The sequence below is a fragment of the Schistocerca americana genome, chromosome 1, assembly GCF_021461395.2.
Source record: "Schistocerca americana isolate TAMUIC-IGC-003095 chromosome 1, iqSchAmer2.1, whole genome shotgun sequence".
NCBI lineage: Eukaryota > Metazoa > Arthropoda > Insecta > Orthoptera > Acrididae > Schistocerca > Schistocerca americana.
Window position 1 is genome coordinate 428,353,061 of NC_060119.1, and position 20,642 is coordinate 428,373,702.

At 39.6% G+C, this 20,642-nt stretch overlaps 1 protein-coding gene across 1 annotated transcript in view; it reads left to right on the forward strand.

The window, feature by feature from the left end:
• Positions 1-20,642, forward strand: part of LOC124602586 (ubiquitin carboxyl-terminal hydrolase 34) — a 499,996-nt gene that overhangs the window by 385,345 nt on the left and 94,009 nt on the right. The window contains exons 38-41 of the mRNA XM_047136330.1: positions 3,670-3,834; positions 15,836-16,018; positions 16,364-16,510; positions 19,452-19,704. Coding sequence (XP_046992286.1) covers positions 3,670-3,834; positions 15,836-16,018; positions 16,364-16,510; positions 19,452-19,704 — 748 coding nt within the window. The remainder of the gene's footprint in view (positions 1-3,669; positions 3,835-15,835; positions 16,019-16,363; positions 16,511-19,451; positions 19,705-20,642) is intronic.

The following is a 20,642-nucleotide window of genomic DNA, read 5'->3' on the forward strand; positions in this document are numbered from 1 at the left end:
GAGAATGCCTGAAATTTTGTATCAGTTAGTTATCTCATATTTCAACAGTATTAACAGTTATCAGTTTGCTATGGAAATTGTTGTATGTATACCTCTGTTTAGGATCCGTAATCTTCCTGTTTTGTCCGTACATGAGATGAATATTGGAGGTAGTAGATTCATTTTGTAATCTTGAAGATGCTGGTACTCTAAATTTTCTGAATAGTGTATTGTCAAACGGTTGTACCTTTACCGCCAATGATTCCCATCTAAGCTCTGTAACACTCTTGACAAGTATAACCACATACCTCTTAACATGATGTATATCACATGCACTCAATGAGTAATTGAACAATATTCAAGTACACTATGTGAACTCTTTATAGGTTCGTTGCACTATCCCAATACTTTCCCAGTAAAACATAGCCAGCCATTTCACCTTCCGTACAACTCACTGTTGTGAGTTGCTCACTCCATTCCATGATTAATATAAGCATTACACTTAGATATTTGTTTGGAAGGGCAAGAGTCATTTAGCGTACCATTAACACTGTAGTCTAATGTTACAGGTGTGCTACTTCTGCCTATTTCCATGTTGTCAGTTTTTATTAATGATAGTAATAAAATTTAACTATCTAAGTACCCCACAGTCTCAACTGGACCTAAATTTTGATTCCCCATTTTGACAGTGTACACAAAGTAAAAAGATGGACCATACACAGTGAGTCTTGCTGCTGCCATTGCTTTGTCCTACCATAAGGAGTAGGATATCAAAGAAATGGCTCACCTTACAGAGTGAAAAACTAGTTAAAATGCAAACTTAAATTGCATCCGTAAATAAACAAGAGTAATCATGCTAATACTTTGTCACTATGAAAGAATTTGCCAAATCTTTCATGTGATGTGCAAATCATTGCTCCAGACAGGAAAGTGTAAATTGTTGCAAAAATAAGAGAGAGTACAGAAAATGGAGCTTGAAGATAGTTTGAGTACGACTATGCATAGTTTGTTGTTTGACTTGATTCAGAATTCTAGGCCCAAAATAGCTGACAAACCTTGTGCTTATACTCTTTCACCACCAATCTTATGATCATATTTATATCACTCACTTTTGTTTTATCAACAGCAATATTCATGATAGTCTAGGAATCCACAACTTAGGGGCAATAATAGTCCCAAATGTTTTTCACATTAAATAAATGGTAGGTGAAGTTTAACAGTGATATTCCTCTTATAATATATTTTTGGCATTTCAGTCTCATGAAACACAAAATAAGGGAAAGCCAACCACGTACATTTAACGAACTGATGTGTGGAGTGTGTAAACACCTAACAGGAATCACTATTCACACTAGCTGTTTACCTAGTAAACATACACACAACAACACAGACACCCAAACGCACACTCCTGTGGCCATAACGTGTCTCGCCATGTGCGTTTACATGCCTGCGTTGTTGTGTTTATGAATGTGTGTACTTTCACTAGAAAAAGAGTAAAAGTTCAAAAGCTTGTGTTAATAGTATTTTCTGTTAGGTGTTTCTGTGTTTCACACTTCGGTCTGCTAAAGGTGAGTGGTTCCCTTTCCCTTAATGTTTCACGTTGTTCCATTCAGGGATTTCCATTATTGTTATTCAGTCTTGCACAATATACTTGTAGGCATTTCAGTCTCTTAAGTCACAATGAAATTCATACTGTTACTTTCACTAGAATGAATGATGTATAGCTTCTCTCTTACACAGTCTCCAGGTTGTTTGTTATTGGTGTGCAGCGTAACTGATACTTTTCATCATGTCATTATTCATTGACGACACCTATGAGAGAGAAACATATGGTTAAGTTCAAATGATTAATAAATTACTGTAAAAGTATTTCATTATGAACCATATTCTTTACATAAAATTTTCTGTCAGTTAAATGAGGAGTACTGAGTCATAGAGTCAGATTTTACTAACCAAACTACTGACACGTTTCAGAACAACAACATTGTAAATGTGCTGACAAAATATATTTCCACTTCAAATATTATACTTCTGCTGTCATTAATAAAGTTAGTTATCCCAACATCTAAATACCCCAATAGAAATGTTCAGAATGAGTAGGAACTACTAAATGAGCTTTTCCCCATTTTGTTGTGCAATTCATTTTTATTTATTACAGTTTTCATTGGTTGGTTTAAAAGAGGGGGGAAGGGACCAAACTGCTAGGTCATTGGTCCCTGATTACAGTTTTGTTCATTTGAATGAGTCTTCACCTGTTACAAAATGGGTAAAAGGTTTCCGTAGACAGATGAGGTGTCATGATGATCAGCACAGATTTTTGTTCATTCTATTTGTCAATATATTTCTTCCTTTTTTTCTGCATCTATGTGATTACTCCGCAATTCACGATTAAGTGACTTGCAGAAAGTTCATCGAAGAACCTTAAAACAGCTACTTCTGTACCATTCTACTATTGAACAGTGTGCAGGAAAAAAAGCTTTCTGTGCTAACTCTGATTTCTCTTATTTTATTATTATGATTATTTTCCCATATGTAGATAGGTGCCAACAAGCTGTCTTCACACTCTGAGGAGAAAGCTGATGATTGAAATTTCATGGGAAGGTCCTGGCACAACAAAAAACGACTTTATTTTAATGACTACCACCAGCTCCTTTGAACTTGTTTGATGATCTCCATGAGTCCTAGCTGATGTAGATCCCAAACCATTCGGCAGTACTCCAGAAGAGGACGGTCAAGTGTAGTGTAGGCAGTCTCTTTAGTACACCTGTTACATTTTCTAGTGCTCTGTCAATAAATTAAAGTCTTTGGTGTGCTTTACCCACAATATTATCTGTGTAATTGTCCAATTTAAGTTATTCAAAATCACTAATTATGTAGTTTAGTTTACAGCCTGTAGATTTGTGTGGCTTACTGTGTAACCGAAATTTTGTGGATTCCTTTTAGAACTTGCAAGGATGACTTCACACTTTTCATTAATTATAGTCAATTGCTGCTTTTTGCACCCTACTGATATCTTGGCCAAATTGTTTTGCAATGCATTTTGATCATCTGATGACTTTAGGACACGGTAAACCACAGCACCATCTGCAAACAACCCAAGACGGCTGCTCAGATTGCCTCCTAAATCATTATGAGGAACAGCAGAAAGCCTGTAGCACTACCTTGGGGAATGCCAGAAATCACTTCTGGTTTACTTGATGATTTTCCATCAGTTACTACGAACTGTAACCTCTCTGACAGGAAATTACATATCCAGTCACATAACTGAGACAATATTCCATAAGCACGCAATTTCACTATAAGCTGTTTGTGTGGTACAGTGTCAAAAGCCTTCTAGAAATATGGAATCAATTTAAGCAAACGATTTCATTGCTTCAAGACAGGGTAGACAAAAATCAATTGTTGTATATCAGTGCATATCATATGATAACCACGATATGAGCTGTAGTATCAAATTTGTGGCGAATTTTTTGGTGTTAATTCTTTTATGCCTATCTCGCCCTCATCTTCAAACTTTGAACTGCAGTGAACATTACAGTTGCACAACTAATTGACATCTATGAAGTTAGGCACCAGAAAACTGGTGCACATAATTCCCTCAAATAAGCTGCCTTTTTTTAAATAATTTTTGTATGTAAATTACTTAGCATATATTGTGATTTTTATTAACTAATGATGATTTATTTACAGATGGAACATGGTGCTAAGGCCCATTTGAAGAATCTGACAGAATACTTCAGTTTCTTTAATGAATTCATCAAAATGGGGGAAGAAGAAAGTCAGTTTCTTCTCTCTGTACAAGCTATTACAATGATGGTGAGCTTCTACTTAGGTCAGAAGTCACAGCAGGAATACGTAAGTATCTCCTCCTCTTCTTTCCACACCCAACTGTAGCAAATGCTAGTCATTTATAGTAAGACAACTCAGTGTTTCCCCGCTACATTTAATACCCAAATAATAAAATTTTAAAAGAATTCAAAAGTGAAACATACTTAACTCTGTAAATGTTTAAGATGTATTTACTGAGAATTAACAAGGTTTTCACTCAGTGTCAGGTTTTTGAATTGAGAAATCTCTCTTTTTAAAAAAATATAAGAGAGGAAGGAAGGTTCTGTTCTTTCAGTTTCCGTAAATAAACTTGTGACAGGACTATTCATATCTCCAGAAGGCTGATAGAAGATATAAAAATGCTTTGAGTAAAGAAATAATGTGCAATCATTGCACTGAGCAGAAAATAATACATATTAGCAGTGAAGTTACAGAACCAGTTGATAAGTTTCTTTAGTTAGAACATTTGAAGGTGAATCCAGTTGACAACAGAAGAAACAAACAGATTAACTTTAAATGTGAACATGTTAGGTTAGGCTTTACTGTTATTGACATCAAATGAAACAACAAATTTGTACCAGTCACTGTTTATTTTTATCCATAATGCGTTTCGAAGGCTTAAACCTTCATCAGGTCGATTTACATGTGTTAGTATGACATGGGTGTGTTGTATTAAAATTTTGGTGTGCCAGTGGTCACAGATTCCTTTCTCTGTCATACACATCACACATAAACTGTCATGTTTTGTAAACAAAGATGTTGTCTTCAGAAACAAACAGTTATCAACTAGTGGTCTGTAGCGCTTTTGGAAAACTAAATGGAACTTTCAAAACCAAATTCCCATGAGTTTGAAACATAAAGTTAATGACCATCATGCAATAGTTTTTAGATACAAGAATGAGACATGGCGTTTTAACTTGAAAAGCATTTAGAGAGTGAGGGGTGCCTGGCAGAAAGTGATAAGATGCGTATTGGGAATTACTAAGCTAAATAGCAAAACAAACAAATATACAAGGGGCAATCAAGTGAAAATGATACAGATGGAAAAGAAGTAAGTAAACTGTTTATTGTTTTAGAAGTAATCACCATAACTGTAAAAACATTTATTCTACTGCGAGACAAGACAGTCAGTGCCTTCATGGAAATATGTTTTCAGTTGCGATTGTACCCAGATATGTACCCCTTCGTCCAAAGCAAATCGATATCCCCTTGTCTTCTTCAGGGCTCAAAAATGTGGAAATCGTATGGGGAGAGAATAGGACTGTGTGTGTAAGTGCTTCCGAGTGACCTTTCTGCACCATAGTCAAAATAGCCTTGACAACATTCTAGCCCCCCAACCTGTTGTGGGTTGTTCAGAGTACACTGCAAGAGTTTCAGTGGGAAGCTCTTGCACATCCTCCCTATGTTTCCAGTATCTCCCCATGCAATTTACTTGTTTTTGGATCCCTGAAGAAAGATATACATGGGCATTGATTTGCTTTGGACAGAGAGGTGCACACCTGGGTGCGGTCATAGTTCCATAGGCAACTGCAAACATTTTTCCGTGTCATGTTTCACAGTGGGATAAGCGTATTAACAGTTATGGTGATTCCTTAGCAGTAATCCACGCACTTTCAAATCGAAACTGGAAGAGTTACCTCATGGGTCATTCCTTCTATTCTGTTGAGGAGTTCCTTGAAAAATTAAGCTGATTCTTATGTTATATTGTTGACTGTGTTTACTGAAACTTATGGCTTGACTTTTTTTGGGTTCATAAACATTTTATTTTTATCTGTTATTACTTTTTGTTGTAATTTCCGTACTGACACATTCCTTGACCTTGGAGATTTGCTCCTCAATTTGGTCCTATGGAACTTGACGTATAAATAAATTAAATAAAATAATAAACAGTTCCAGAATGAAATTTTCACTCTGCAGGGGGGTGTGCACTGATATGAAACTTCGTGGCAGATTAAAACTGTGCGGCGGACCAAGACTTGAACTCGGGCCCTTCGCCTTTTGTGGGCAAGTGGTCTACCAACTGAGCTGCCCAAGCATGACTCACGATCCCTACCCACAGCTTCAATTCTGCCAGTTCCTCATCTCCTATCTTCCAAACTTCACAGAAGCTCTCATGCCAACCTTGCAGAACTAGCACTCGTGGAAGAAAGCTTATTGCAGAGACATGGCTTAGCCACAGCCTTGGATATGTTTTGCAGGAGAGCTTCTGTGAAATTTGGAAGGTAGATGAGGTACTGGCAGAATTGAAGCTACGGGAATGGATTGTGAGTCGTGCTTGTATAGCTTGGTTGGTAGAGCACTTGGCTGAGAAAGGCAAAGGTCCCAAGTTTGAGTCTTGGTCCGGAACACAGTTTGAATCTGCCAGGAAATGTAATGATAAACAGTTCACTTACTTTTCTTCCATCTGTCCCATTTCCATTTCTCTGCATCAAATATCACAGAAAAAACTAGAATCGAATCTGCAATTGTGACTGCAATTCAATGAAATGAAAACATATTGCTACTTACCGTAAAGAAGACGCATCAAGTAGTAGATAGGCACAATTAAAAGACACTTACATAAAGCTTTTGGCCACATCCTCTTCCCACTCATACACTATTATCCCTTCCCCTCCCACTTCCCCACCAGATACCTGCTTTCATCGCATGTGATAGCTGCATTCTGGCTTGAGATGCTGGAGTTAGCAGTCATGTGAGCGTGAGGTGTGCTTGCTTGTGTGTGTGAATGGCGTGTGTGTGTGTGTGTGTGTGTGTGTGTGTGTGTGTGTGTGTGTTTTTTTTACTGATGAAGGCTGTGCCTGAAACCTATATGTAAATGTCTTTTTAATTGTGCCTGTCTGCAACTTGATGTGTCTTCTTTATGGGAAGTAGCAATCTATATTTTCCTGATGACATCTTGGGTTGTCGGGTGTTCTGCCGGATATCAGCGTCGTACTTGCACGATATTTCGGTCACGTAGCTTGTAACCTTCATCAGGTGCGACCCGAGACTGCTCCTCAAGTGGACCTAGTCCAGTATTTATGCCTATGGCCTTCCCCCTCCACCAACGGCTGCAGGCGCTTCCTCTGTGGTCCGCGCCCATTCCCTGCGGCCTGCTGGAGCGTTGCTGCTCCGTTTTCCGTCCACTGCGGTTCTAGGTGTTCCCTCTGCGGTCCGCGCCCACCAAACCCGCTCCTGGGGGTTTCCTCTACGGTCTGGGGTACCAAGCATTCCCCCTGCGGTCCGCGCCCGCTCGCCATGACCTGTTGGAGCGTTGCCGCTCCGTGTTTCGTCCGCTGCAGCTCTGGATGTTCCCTCTGTGGCCCGCGCCCACCAGTCCCACTTCTGGGTGTTCCATCTTCGGTCTGGTGTGCCTGGCAGTCCGTCAGGGGCTCGTTTTCCATCTCCATGTCTCTGGTTCTTCTGTTTGTGTAGTGTTGCAGCTGGCCCCGTTGCTCCTTTAACAATTCCAGAGCCGAATCCCAGGCTCTGCTTAGCTGGTACCCTGTGTCACGGTTCATAAGATCATCAGCCATTTTAATTTCTATCGATTCTCTTATAACACTGTCCCAAAATCTGGGTGTTTGTGCTAGAATCTTGGTATCCTCACACTTCATGGCATGATCTAGTTCTAGACAGTGTTCAGCAATGGCTGACTTAGTCACCTGTCTTAATCTAGTGTGCCTCTGATGTTCTTTGCACCTGATCTCCACAGTTCTTGTCGTCTGGCCAATGTAGGACATGCCACATTGACAAGGTATATTATAAATCCCTGGTTTTCGTAACCCCAGGTCGTCTTTGACACTCCACAGCAGTCCCCCGATCTTGTTGGATGGACAGAAAACACACTTGATATTGTGTTTACGGAGGATCCTACTGATTCTGGCAGAAATAGAGCCAGCATAGGGCAGATATGCCACCTTCTTTGTTTCATCTTGGTCTTCTTCAGGAACCTGTGGTATAGTGGCTGGCTGGAGTGCCCTCTCAATTTGTCTGTCTGTGTATCCATTCTTGGAGAAAACTGTTTTGAGACATTCTATCTCTATAGGTAGATTCTCTTGGTCTGACAGGGCACGTGCTCTGTGGACCAAAGTCTTCAGAACCCCATTCTTCTGTGCAGGGTGGTGACAGCTGCTGGCCTGCAGATATAAATCAGTGTGTGTTGGTTTTCGGTACACTCTCTGGCCAATTGATCCATCTGCTTTCCTCTGGACTAGTACATCCAGAAATGGTAGCTGGCCATTCTTCTCCAGTTCCATGGTGAACTTGATATTAGGGTGGCATGAGTTAAGATGTTCAAGAAACTCATTGAGCCTGTCCATTCCATGTGGCCAGATCACGAAGGTGTCATCCACATACCTAAAGAAGCATGTGGGTTTAAATGTGGCTGTCTCCAATGCCCTCTCCTCAAAACTCTCCATAAACATGTTGGCAACCACAGGGGACAGTGGGCTGCCCATAGCTACACCTTCAGTTTGTTCGTAATATTGGTTTCTGTACAGGAAATACGTGGATGTCAGTGTATGACTGAACAGGTTCAACAGAGCACCGTCAAATTTCTCTGCAATCAGGGATGCCCGATAAGATCATCAGACAACTACGGGAAAAAGCGCCAGTGCCACCTAGACTGTATGGTCTGCCTAAAATACACAAGGATGGCGTGCCCCTACATCCAGTTGTCAGTAATATTGTGGGCAAATGTATTCACCACATCCGCAACTCAGAAGATTTCCTGCAACGCCTCAAGCAACTGCACATCACAGATTCAGACATCATGGTTAGTTTTGATGTGGTATTGCTGTTCACCAGGGTCCCACTGAAGGACTCACTAGAACTGATTGCAGAGAAATTTGACGATGCTCTGTTGGACCTGTTCAGCCATACACTGACATCCACGTATTTCCTGTACAGAAACCAATATTACGAGCAAACTGAAGGTGTAGCTATGGGCAGCCCACTGTCCCCTGTGGTTGCCAACATGTTTATGGAGAGTTTTGAGGAGAGGGCATTGGAGACAGCCACATTTAAACCCACATGCTTCCTTAGGTATGTGGATGACACCTTCGTGATCTGGCCACATGGGATGGACAGGCTCAATGAGTTTCTTGAACATCTTAACTCATGCCACCCTAATATCAAGTTCACCATGGAACTGGAGAAGAATGGCCAGCTGCCATTTCTGGATGTACTAGTCCAGAGGAAAGCAGATGGATCAGTTGGCCAGAGTGTGTACCGAAAACCAACACACACTGATTTATATCTGCAGGCCAGCAGCTGTCACCACCCTGCACAGAAGAATGGGGTTCTGAAGACTTTGGTCCACAGAGCACGTGCCCTGTCAGACCAAGAGAATCTACCTATAGAGATAGAATGTCTCAAAACAGTTTTCTCCAAGAATGGATACACGGACAGACAAATTGAGAGGGCACTCCAACCAGCCACTATACCACAGGTTCCTGAAGAAGACCAAGATGAAACAAAGAAGGTGGCATATCTGCCCTATGCTGGCTCTATTTCTGCCAGAATCAGTAGGATCCTCCGTAAACACAATATCAAGTGTGTTTTCTGCCCATCCAACAAGATCGGGGGACTGCTGGGGAGTGTCAAAGACGACCTGGGGTTACGAAAACCAGGGATTTACAATATACCTTGTCAATGTGGCATGTCCTACATTGGCCAGACAACAAGAACTGTGGAGATCAGGTGCAAAGAACATCAGAGGCACACTAGATTAAGACAGGTGACTAAGTCAGCCATTGCTGAACACTGTCTAGAACTAGATCATGCCATGAAGTATGAAGATACCAAGATTCTAGCACAAACACCCAGATTTTGGGACAGTGTTATAAGAGAATCGATAGAAATTAAAATGGCTGACGATCTTATGAACCGTGGCACAGGGAACCAGCTAAGCAGAGCCTGGGATCCGGCTCTGGAATTGTTAAAGGAGCAACGGGGCCAGCTGCAACACTACACAAACAGAAGAACCAGAGACATGGAGATGGAAAACGAGCCCCTGACGGACTGCCAGGCACACCAGACCGAAGATGGAACACCCAGAAGTGGGACTGGTGTGCGCGGACCGCAGAGGGAACATCCAGAGCCGCAGTGGACGAAAAACGCTCCAACAGGTTGTGGCGAGCGGGCGCGGACCGCAGGGGGAATGCTTGGTACCCCAGACCGTAGAGGAAACCCCCAGGAGCGAGTTTGGTGGGCGCGGAGCGCAGAGGGAACACCTAGAACCGCAGTGGACGGAAAACGGAGCAGCAACGCTCCAGCAGGTCGCAGGGAATGGGCGTGGACCACAGAGGAAGTGCCTGCAGCCGTTGGTGGAGGGAGAAGGCCATAGGCATAAATACTGGACCAGGTCCACTCGAGAAGCAGTCTCAGGTCACACCTGATGAAGGTTACGAGCTACGTGACCGAAATATCGTGCAAGTACGATGCTGATATCCGGTAGAACACCCGACAACCCAAGATGTCATTAGATCGCCGGGAAAGCCTGAAGAGTTGTATTTTCCTACATTGTTGAGATTTCTACTTGGAGTTTCCATTGCTTGAAATGTAAATGGGAGAGACATGTGACCAGCTGGAAGAACACTAGATGGGCCAAGGAAGTTTTGCTCTTAATTTACAGACACAATAAAAGACAGAAATCATGGTTTAATGGAAAGTGGGTAGATGACATTAAAATAACCAGGAGCAACATCAGTGTTTTTGGCTGAACACCTTAATGCATGGAAAGGTCAAAAGGAAGCTATTAGCTATCAGTAAAGTCAAATTACTGATTATGATGAAGATTAAAATTGTAATTATTTGCCAGACAAGTCTGGAAAATAAAGTGAGACACACAACGTACAACAAAGAACAAAATAATTTAATGTAGTGCAGCAAATATGATGTGAATAAAATCATTTTGGGTATTAGGCAAGTCGTTATGAAACATTAGAAAAACAAAAATGCTGACATTTTTACCAACATTGGAGTGGTCTGCTTCAGGGTGACTAACTGCTGGAGTCTGGTGATGTTCTTTTTCTGTATGCTGCCTTCTTTCAGTTGTCATCTGGCTACTGATGCCACATTCTGGGTGCCTATTGGACAGTTTAAAATGAAGATTGCTGTTGAGCAATGGCTCTATGGTAGGTTATTGCCTGTGCTATCCTGACAAGTGATTTGTAGTCAATAACATACCACTAGCTTGTACCAGAGGTAGTGTTATCCTGCAGCTTTCACTATCTGTGTACATAGCACAGCATTCTTTAGTGCTCAGTGGTGGTGTAACTCCACATGTAAATACCTAATGGTGTGCATCAATTTCTTATGCACTGTATGTTCTGGTTTGCTGCTAGGCAACCTTAGCTCGCTTGATTAGTGATGCTGACAACTGCCAACATAATAAAACAAGATCTGGATAACTTTTCATGAGAATGGATGTAGGTTAACTAAAACATATTGTGAACACTGAGGTATAGTGAAAATAAAACAAACAAAGAACCTCTTCCTGTTGCTCGCTAACCTTATTTGAGAATATCAGTGACTGTGTAGGCAAGATACTGTGCCACAGAAGAATTAAACCAATGTTCCAAGTGGGCTGAAGATCCAAGATCTGTTGATGCCCAATGAAGTATTCTGTAGTTAGTCTCCATGCAGCAGGTATCTATGGGCTTTGATTTGAATGTGACGAAGTTTATGTTGTGAAACCGAGAGCAATCAGAACTCGCATGTCAGAGCACGGAAGCTATATATGAATAGGGCAACATATCAGCTGCAGCTCAAAACCACCAAGATTGCACCGATCTACTGATTTTCAAGAACCTCTAGTGCTTGATCGGCAACTGTGAATTCAGCACCAAAAAATAAGAGGCTAGTGAAATAATTAAATGCCCTATCAGCATCAACAGGTATGATGGCATCGATTTGGCTGCCAGTGATCCCATTCTATCCGACCACATATGTTCAGCCACCAAAATTTGCTTGTGTCCCTAGTTCAACAGTACAAACCAATGTCCATAAGAAAACTGCTGTGTGGCATCAATGTCTTGCTGATGGAAAACACTGTCCTTGAGTACAAGCTGCTGATTCATTATTACCTATCAATCACCTGCCAGAATAGCACAGCTACCATACAGCCACTCCTCCATAACAATCTTTACTATGAATTGTCCTATCCCAGAAAGTGATGTCTGTAGTCCCTTACAACCAGAATAAGACAGTGTATAGGGGCAGACCATCACCAGAATCCAGCAATTTGTTGCCCTGAAGAGGATCACTGAGAAGTCAGTTGAAACTGCAACATTTTAGTTGTTTCAGTTTTTCATAATGACGTGGTCTAATAACCAAAATGATTTTACTCAAGCTGACACTGGCTGTGGAAGCCCAAGAACAAAAATATAATACAAATTTCTGTCAAACTCTGACTCTTAATACATACAAGCATCCAGCTGCAAAGATGCAAAGCAGCTGTTCATGAAAGAGGTATTGTGCACTGTCCAGAATGCGAGTGTGATGCAATGGACCAAAAAGCAAAACACCTTATAAGTGAATGCACAATAACAAGGGGACAGAAAACTTCATGGAGGCCTGTTTACAAAGGCTATTGCTTGGTTAAGTTATCTGAACTGTGATATTTGTAACCACTCTAAACATTCATGCATGACAAGGTGAAAGATAGATGCTGCCAAAGGGGAAAATTAAAAGAGACCTATGGAGAAAAGAGAAGGAGCTGTATGAATATCAGGAGCTCAGATAGCAAGCCAGTACGAAGCCAAGAAAGGAAAACTGAAAAATGGAAGAAATATATATGAAGTGCCATGCAAGGGAAATAAGCTTGAAGGTAATATTATAGAAAGGGAAGAGGAAGATCAATTGGAAAATGTGATTTTGTGAGAAGAAATTCACAGACTTGTAAAAGACCTAAGTGGAAAAAAGGCCCTTGGGATAGATGATATTCCCTTAGAATTATAGGAATCCTTCGGAGAGCCAGCCAAGAAAAAATTAATCTATCTGGTGTGTAAGGTATATGAGACAGGGAAAATACTTCCAGACTTCAAAAAGAATGTAATAATACCAATTCCAAATAAGGCAAGGCCGTTGGGTGTGAGTATTACCGAATTATCAGTTTAATAAGTCATGCTAGCAAAACACTGATATGACTTACTTACAGAAGAATGGAAACACTGGCACAAGCCGACATTGCAGAAGGTCAATTTGCTTTATGAAGAAATGTAGGCATACAAGAGGAGATACTGACCCTTTCATTCACATATGAAAGTAGATTAAAGAAATACAAACCTACTTTTAAAACATTTGTAGGTTTAGAGAAAGTTTTGTCAGTGTTGACTGGAATACACTCTTTGAAACTCTGAAGAAAGTGGGGATAAAGTACAAAGGGCAGAAAGTTATTTACAATTTGTACAGAAACTAGATGGCATCTATTATAATTGAAGGGTGTGAAAGGGAAGCAATGGTCGAGAAGGAAGTGAGGCAGGGTTCTAACCTATTCCTCGTGTTATTCAATCTATACTGGAGCAAGTCGTAAAGGAAACCAAAGAAATACAGTGTGTATAAAAAAAAAAGGAAAAAAAAGAAAAAAGAAAAAAAAATTCATCGATTTGGCACATCTAAATTTCTGAAACTAATAAACTAATACAGTGACTTGTTTTTTGATGAATGGAAAACTCAAAAAAAAATTTTTTCTGATACCTTTTCATAGGTGTTCAAAATGCTCCCCTTGAGATACACGGCATATGTCAATTCAGTATTGAAATTGTTCCCACACTGCACCAAGCATGTCTTGAATTACAGTTTCAACAACTGCTAGTATGCAATATCTCAGTTCATTCATTGTTATTGTTATTGGTAACAGAGGCACATGATCAGAATCTTTTATAAATCCCCACAAGAAATAATCACACACAGGCAGGTCTGGTGACCTTGGAGGCCAGTAAAGCAGGGCTGAATCATTTGGTCCAGTGTGACCAATTCATCATTCAGTAAATCTTTGATTTAAAAATTCGCACACTTCCAGATGTCGGTGTGATGGTGTCCCATCCTCTTGGTAAATGATGTAATTCAAATCAGTCTCCAACTGTGGGGAAGAAAGTTCTCAAGCATATCGATATATGTTCTTCCTGTAACGGTGTTCTGTTTTATGGCAGAGTGTCAGACACTCAGGGATGGCCTGGTAATTTGCCTTTACACAAACAACTTGTTTCTTGGAATTGTTCATGCCATCGTCTAATGCTCTGTGCTGTAGGAGGATCTACACCATACATCCATACATAGAACGAAAGTCACAGTGAACAGTTATTTTTGACCTGCATTGCACAGAATGTAGAACACAAAACGCTTTCTGTTTCCCGACACCATTTTTACTGGAACTGAAGTGGGCGCACACTGCTGCTACCTAGCAGGACCCATGTAAAGCTCAAGAGTTTGCTCTTTCCAACAGTATGTTGTTCATGCACAAGTCTCAAATAACATAAGAGAGTTTTTGGTTATAGATTCGTATGTGGCTCTAATTGGAACTGTTCTGATGTGGCTCTAATTGGAGCTACTCTAATGTGACTCTAATCGGAGCTGGTTCTGGCAAGATTGCGTCATCAGTGATTTGGTAATGAGAATCTGAGTCTACTCTAATGCTTGTGGAAGGAGTAAAGCAGGCTTGTGCTAGACACTTTACAATTACTTTTTCACCAGATGAAAAAATGTGAGATGTTCAGCATCAGAATTGCAGTCCAGTTGTGGATCACTGCATCATTCACAGTTCTTCTTTGGTGCAACTGTTGTGTTATTGGGGGTTGAAGAAAACCAATAATCAAAAATTGCAATATCAGTGACTCTTCTCGGTTTGTGCAATTTATCAAACTACAAATGACTGTGAAAGGCGTCATACATATGTGCCTTCCTTGTAAGATAGACAGAGGTGTCCGCAGGTGTGAGATAGAACCTCCACAATCTGACTGCATTAAATTCATTAAGCCATTTGCGATAACAGGCTTAGATTTCACAAGACCACTTCTCGTCAAACTTGCCAAAACCTGTTCCAAAAGTATGTGCTACAACAAGAACTATCCACTTCAAACTTGTGTTAGGTAAGAGCTCGAATAAATTTTTGATGGCCTTCAGAAAATTTACTGCAAGAGAGGACTATCAAATAATATTTATTCAGATAACATAAAAATGTTTCAAACAGCAAACACGGAACTGAAAGACTTTGTTCATTTCTTTGGGGGTGCGAGGAAAAGTCAGCACTTCATTCACCAAGGTGTCTCGTATAGTTTATTATACCATGAGTGGCTTGGTGAGGAGGCTGGTGGGAATGTGTGGTACATACAACTAAATGTTGCTTCAGGAAGGTTCTGGGAAACTAGCTAGTAGATGAAGAAAGACTTAGGACTTTATTACTAGAAATAGAAGCCACCATCAACTCATGACCAATTACAAATGGGGTCAGGAGCACTGACACCAGTTAACATGCACCACACGCACATGCATGCTGCTCATCGACAAAGTATAGTACGTGTGGTGATTTGTTTTCGGCAGCAGCAGAAATGTTGCAGCTGTATCAGGCCAACCCAGACAGATAAAAAAGTCGTTTGGAGTGTTCTAATACAATTGCAACATTTCCACTGCTGATAAAAACTAATTCACCCTTCACAAACTTGATAGTATCTCAACAATCCAGTGAAATGGAGAAGTTGGAACTTCTTTGCATAACTGATAAATTTTCTACAGCTGGCTCGATAAAAGATTTTCTATTATATTAAAATTGCTTAGTGTTGACTAACAAGCATATAGATGAACTTGTTGAGAGATAGGGATTTTTTAATTTATTCATTTTTCTCCCTATTCAGCATGTCAGCTATTATTGTTTGAATGGGCCTTATATTTAGGTATTTTTATGTGCTATCTTTAACTTTTAATGTTGGAGTGCGTATGTTCATAACCCTTTTGATATTGGTGTAGTCCTTGTCTTGTTTAGAAGTTAAGACATATTAATGTCTAATTATTGTAAATTAACTTTTTAGTATTGTTTCATTGTTAAAAGGTGGAAGTGGTGAGTGAAGAGGAAGATGAAGAAGAAGTGATACCATTGCCAACAGACAAATACAAACCCGCCTCTCTTGAAAAGATGATCAGCTTGGTTGCCATACTTGCAGAAAAGTCAAGGGGCTCTGATCATCTGCTAAAGCTATCTACATCTGATTTAAATGCTATTGCAGGTGGAAAGGTAATTATTAATTAATCATTTTATGTGTGAAATGATTTTACTGGCTATGTTCGTTACTGTGCCAGTGATTTAATTTTCCGAAAATCATGGAGTGTAACATTCAAAAATTAATGTTACTGCACCATACAGAAATTTTAAACCACTTAGTAATGTACCAAATTGTTATATTTAATTGCCATAGCTGATCAGTGATCATACACAGTGTGTTTTCTGCTCACCAGCTTTTTCATTCATTGTTGTACATGAGTTTCATTAGATGCTATTACTTATTGTAAATGAGTTTCATAAGATACTGTCATTTCTGTGGCATGAATAATAATAATCTCTATGTGTGGCTTTGTGCAGGGGTTTCCATTTCTATATCAGCAGATCAAAGATGCTATTAACCTCCACCAGACACGAAATCTGATCTATGCTCTCTGCCGCTGGAATGAGAGGCTTGCTGTCCACATTGTAGCTATGATTTTCCAGGCCATAACGAAGCATTCTGAGGTAGAGTAGAAGATCAGGAAACAATAGTATCTAAAACTGCTTGAGTTATGTTTTCAGTACATGTGTCAATAACTTCAATTAAAAGTTTGCATGCTATATTGAAAAACCACCTGCTAATACCATTGTAAGAGTTTTTATTCATTTCTTCACTAACTGTTTCTGTGTGTGCCATTTTAAAGTCATTGTAGTAATTTTTTGTGTTACATATAGTCAGTTAAATCTTGTTTGGTCAGATATGTCTTCTCCATCAGAAATCAAATGAATGATAAATATATTTCCCCAAAGCTAACTGTTAAAGACAAAAGATAAGTTTTCATGTTTGATGCTGTTGATGTTTTGAACACACTAAAAATGTTTGCTTCTTCACTTTTATTCCTATTAGTTTTTACGGATGAGATAACTTATTGAACTTTTGTTGTATTTTTAATGAATCTATTGTAGCACCTTCACTATCACTTGAAAAGGAAACCAGTAGCCACTCATGGCATACAGGCTAAATGGTCATAAACACTTAAAAATTCCCATTGAGATGAGATTTCTTGAGAGTATAGACAAGTTCAGAAGCTATCAAAATAGAATATGATTGTTTCAGGCATAAGGTAGAAAAGTAGATTTATAAACAAGATACTATCACAAATTACAGGATTTTGACTCATAACTAAATGTATTTTCAAATGAAAAGGTGGATTTCATCAAGGAACTGATTGCTGTGTTTCATATTGTAGCAACAAGGTTTCACGCTGCCGATGCTGGAAGTATATTAAGGGAAAACATGGTAGATTCTCAGATCCTAATTTGAATTTCCAGGTCTTAACTGATCTTAATTTCTGAAAATCACTTCCTAACAGACATATATTATTTAATTAAGACATTCTATAATAAAATAAAATACAAGTATTGTGTCTCTCCAGGAAAAACCCAACTTTTATGCATCCTACACTAATTGAATTCAAGGAAAATGATCTTGTAAACCTTTAACACAGTAACTGTTGTTTATCTTCTAACCTACACCCCAACCCCCAGTGCGCACATGCCCGCTCTCTCTCTCTCTCTCTCTCTCTCTCTCTCTCTCTCTCTCTCTCTCACACACACACACACACACACACACACACCAAATATAAGTTTCAATACTTCAGTTTGGGCTGCAAAAATATTAAATTGTTTGCTTTGCCTGTTTCTAAAGCAGAAAACAAGTTACCTAACTGCAATTTATCATGCATTAGTTCAGTAACTGTTCAGTTCCAGGTTGTTTAAAAATATTATTCATAAAAAATAGAGAAAGAGAGAGAGATACCTTAATATAAATATGGACCATATATTCTACAGGGTGAAAAGTATTTAAACTGACAAACTCTGGGAGGCTGTAGGGGACATGAAAACAAATATTTTTCCCTAATGTCATTTTTACCTATGAGGAGTATTTAAACCAGTAGAGGAAGATTTCCCTGGCAGCAAATTAATTAAACCAACAAACACTTTTCCATTATTTTATGACCAAGAGACAACACATTAACACAACCCAATTTCAGTTACAGTAGATTTTCAAAAATACCTCCATTGACACGTAAACAAAGGTTACACTGTCAGATCGTGTTCTGTCATATGGGCAAAAACCCCAGGAGTATCCTGAATTGTTTCTTCTGCTGCTGCTACTATCCGGGCAACCAGATCCTCTTCTGGTGCAACAGGAGTTGCGTAAACAAGGTTGCGCATCTCTCCCCACACAAAAAAGTCCAGAGGGGACGTATCTGGGGATCGAGCAGGCCATGGTACAGGACCACCTCTGCCAATCCACATTTCTGGGAACCGTCGGTCCAGGAATCGACGCACACGATGACTGACATGTGCCAGCGCCTCGTCATGTTGGAACCACATGCGTTGTCTTGTAGGGAGCGGGACGTCTTCCAGCAATTATAGCAATGCTCTGACGAGAAAATTGTAATAGTGCCTGCCATTTAATGGCCTAGGTAGCAGATACGGCCCAATTAAACAGTCCCCAACAACACTGACCAACACATTAACGAAGAACCACACTTGTTGAGTGCTGGTAACTGTGTCATGTGGGTTATCCTCTCTCCAAACATGCGAATTGTGCATGTTGAAACTTCATCACACCCGAACATTGCTTCATCGGTAAACAACACAGAGGATGGAAATGTAGTATGCATTTCATACTGTTCCAGGTACCACTGCGAAAACTGTGCTTTGGGTGGATAATCAACTGGTTCCAGGTTATGGACACACTGTAAGTGAAATGGATATAACAATTGCTCTCGAAGGACTGTTCTTACACTCGTCTGATTTGTCCCCATGTTAAATGAAATTGCACGAGTGGTGATTGAAAGATCCCGTTCCACATGCTGCAAGACAGTTTCCTCAAATTGCACCATTCTTACCGTGCGAGGGCGTCCCTGTCCAGGTAATCTGCTAAATGACCCGGTCTCATGCAGACATTGGTACACAGCAGCAAAGGTCGTATGGTGCGGGATATGGCGATTAGGGTATTGTTGTTGATAAACCCGCTGTGCAGCTCGTCTGTTGTTGTGGGCTACGTAGTGCGCACCAACCATATAAATGTACTCACTCCAGGTGTATCACTCCATTAGTAAACAGAGACAATGCACTACTACACTGGTGGACAGCAGTTGCATACAACTGAAGAACGTAATATGCCCTCTAACAGCTGAAGATCGTAATACAGCCTCTAACAACTGAAGAGTGTAATATGGCCTCCAACGGTTTAAAGAATCCTCATGGGAAAAAATGACATTAGGGGAAAATATGTGTTTTGGTGTCCCCTACAACCTCCCAGAGTTTGTCAATTTAAATACTTTTCACCCTGTATATTATTATGTAGCAAAACTCATATTTTGTTGTAAATAATTGCGTACTATTCACTGGGAACATGTAAGTATGTTGTAATTGTATTTTGTTTTCACAGTTGTGCCAACCATTCTTCAAGATCTTAACTCTTCTTATAGAGACAACTAGTGGCATGACAGGCCTGCCACCTTTCACTCAGCTAATATTGCAGCATATCTGGGAAGTTGCCGAGTTCTGTGCGCAGAGTGCACTGGATTGGCTAGCAGTTCAGGCTCCTCGCAATAAAACTGTTCATACTTGGGTGCTTCAGAGTATGGATACCTGGGTTGAACATTTTCTTCTTGGACACAATAACCAGCGTGTTCGCTCTGGTACGTATAAATCATAGGAGACTTCTTTTTATGGAAAAAAAAAACTTTTAGTAAACACGCATACAAATATAAGGGGGTTGATTACTACCTTGTTTCATATCAGTTATTTATGTATTTGAAAAATGATTCTTCCAAATTTAAATTTTATTTATAATACTCTGGCTTGATGATTTTTTTTCCCATAACAACTACAGTTATCACATGCTGTATTTCACTTTCAACTGTTGGTTTCTCGACTAAAAACTGTACATAATTAATTTTTGTTCCTCCAGTTTTCTCTAGTAAATATGGCTGTTAATTCATTAGAATTCACCATCTTTAGCTGACTCAATTGCCTGACATTGTTTCCTGCAAATGCGGTATCCCTCAGTTATAAAAATGTCAGCTACGTTGATGAAAGACCTCAAATTCTCCATTTAGAATAGCAGCATGTATTATTATTGTAAGAAATGGTGTATCATTAATTTTTGTATTCGTATGAGGGAGGATTTGAACTCATTATATTGTGTAATCTAATAATGAAATGTCGTATTTTAGGATTTTGCAATATTGTGCAGTAAAACAGCTAGGCATGCTAGCAAAATTTTTGCTTCTAAAGACAGGAAACTATACATCTTTAAAATTAAAAAAAAAAAAAATCATCTGCAAAATAACATGATTCTGCTAGTTGCTGCATTAAGCTAGACATACTAATGTTATGTTCGGACACCAAAATTTCTTTGGAGAAATTCTCTCATATACAGCACTTCATTTGCTCTCCAAACACACACAAACTAATTTCCCATCACAACTGACTAGGTTGCTGTTTGTGTTTCCTGATAATAGAGTCTCACTCACAGCATTATTATTATTATTATTATTATTATTATTATTATTTTCATTATATTCATGCACAGAACACTCAGATTCTTTTTAAATGTGTGATTTGTATTTTTTGT